The sequence below is a fragment of the Rutidosis leptorrhynchoides genome, chromosome 4, assembly GCF_046630445.1.
Source record: "Rutidosis leptorrhynchoides isolate AG116_Rl617_1_P2 chromosome 4, CSIRO_AGI_Rlap_v1, whole genome shotgun sequence".
NCBI classification, from domain to species: Eukaryota; Viridiplantae; Streptophyta; class Magnoliopsida; order Asterales; family Asteraceae; genus Rutidosis; species Rutidosis leptorrhynchoides.
Window position 1 is genome coordinate 482,659,880 of NC_092336.1, and position 1,998 is coordinate 482,661,877.

A 1,998-nucleotide genomic window follows, 5' to 3' on the forward strand; every position below is an offset into this window, starting at 1 on the left:
ATTCATCCAACTATTGTTGGAAGTCAATGGGTAATTGGAAAGCATCATCAAAAATTCTACACGCCAATAAATCATCAAGAAAAAGATATAGTCAAGAGGCTTATGGTGGCGTTAATTGTGTTACTTGTGGTAGTCGTGGTGCAAGGAGATCCATAAATTCCAATCAACAGGGCCTCAATTCGAAAAGCAAATCTAGTTCGTCTCGCAACAGTAAGAAGGAAGAGGCAAAACAATTGATTTCAGAAAGCAGTATAGGGTTGGAGGAATTCGGTCCAAATCTTGGTCTAAAATGGACCAAGAAAGCGCTGTAAGTACTTCATCTTCTTCTATCGTATTTTTTCATTTAAATGAAGATTTTGTCATTAAATGTTCGTGGGTTTGGGTTCGGGAAAGAAAGTAAATTTGGTGATGTGCGTAAATTATGTATTGTGGAAAGACCTTCCATTTTCGCACTTCAAGAATCAAAATGTCATGCTAAAGACGATAGTTGGTTTTTTGGGCTTTGGGGATCCAAGGATTGTAGTTTTTCTCAAAAAGAAATGGTCGGTAAATCGGGTGGTCAAATTATTATTTGGGACAAAAATATTTTCGAGGTGAATAGTGAGCTTATAAGTGAGTTTTTTATTGCAATTTGGGGTAAATGGAAAAACTCGGGCCATGAATCTATCATTATACATGCATATGGACCGCATGATGATTTGAATGAAAAAAGGATGTGGGAATCTCTTGATATGTTGCTAGGTAGTACCGGGGTTTCTTGGCTTATTTGTGAAGACTTTAATGAAGTTAGGGATTGTTCAGAAAGATTAAATTGTGAATTTGTTGAAAACCGGGCCAAAATGTTCAATGACTTCATCGATAGAAATATGCTAGTTGATATTCCAATGGGGGGAAGGAAATTCACTAGAGTTAGTGATGATGGAGTTAAGATGAGCAAGTTAGATAGATTTATTGTAACGAGTGACTTCCTAAGTTTGTGGACGGATTTAAAGGTCATTGCTTTAAATAGAAAGGTTTCGGATCATTGTCCTATTATGATGTCGGATGATGAAGTCAATTTTGGACCTAAACCGTTTAAAATCTTTGATGAATGGCTGTTAGTGGATGGTATTGGAGATGTAATTGCCGAATCCTGGAAAGGTATGATGGAAGGTAATCGAAAAGATTGTGTTTTCCGTAACAAGCTAAAAAGGTTAAAAGGGGATCTTAAAGAGTGGAGCAAATCTCATTTTGGGAATCTTGATGTAGAAATTGAAAATGCAAAAAAGGTGGTGATGGAACTTGAACTCAAAGCGGAATCGGGTTTTTTAAGTGTTGAGGATCACGAGAATTGGAGTGCATCGAGAAAAACTTGGCTAGAAAAGGAAAAGGTAAAAACTGGAATGTTGAGACAAAAAGCACGGGTACGTTGGATGACCGATGGTGATGAAAACTCAAAATATTTTCACAACTCACTATGAAGAAATTACAACAAAAATAATATCCGGGGTATTAATGTTAACGGCTCATGGTGTGAAGACCCGTCGATTATCAAAGATGAAGCGATTAATTAATTTCAAGAAAATATTCGACGAGAGAGATATGGATCGTCCTAGCCTAGAGGGGATAAATTATTCATCGATCTCAGAATTAGAAGCATCAAGCCTCGAAGTGCCATTCTTGGAAGCTAAAATTTGGGAATCGATAAAGTGTTGTGGAAGTACTAAAGCCCCCGGGTCGGATGGTTTTAACTTGGGGTTTTTCAAAAAAATTTGGCACATCATCAAAGAGGATCTAATCGAGGCTATTAATTGGTTTTGGGATCACGGTGAGTTTTCCAAGGGGTGCAACGCTTTGTTCGTATCGCTTATCCCTAAGAAAGTGGATCCATTCAATTTTGGAGATTACCGGCCGATTAGTATTATTGGTAGCTACTACAAAATAATTGCGAAAATGTTGTCTCTTAGGATTTGTAGAGTCGTGCCGCGCCTTGTGGGGATGGAACAAAGTGCCTTCCTT

General features: G+C 37.8%; 1 protein-coding gene across 1 annotated transcript; it reads left to right on the top strand.

Moving 5' to 3' along the window:
- Nucleotides 1-347: 347 nt before the first annotated feature.
- Nucleotides 348-1,460, top strand: LOC139842348 (uncharacterized). The gene has a single exon (XM_071832497.1). It carries the CDS (start codon nucleotides 348-350, stop codon nucleotides 1,458-1,460), a length of 1,113 nt encoding a protein of 370 aa, XP_071688598.1.
- The last annotated feature ends 538 nt before the right edge of the window (nucleotides 1,461-1,998 follow it).

Excerpts from the sequence above, each read along its gene's own strand:
- LOC139842348 (XM_071832497.1), top strand. The coding sequence starts at position 348 with ATGAAGATTTTGTCATTAAATGTTCGTGGGTTTGGGTTCGGGAAAGAA.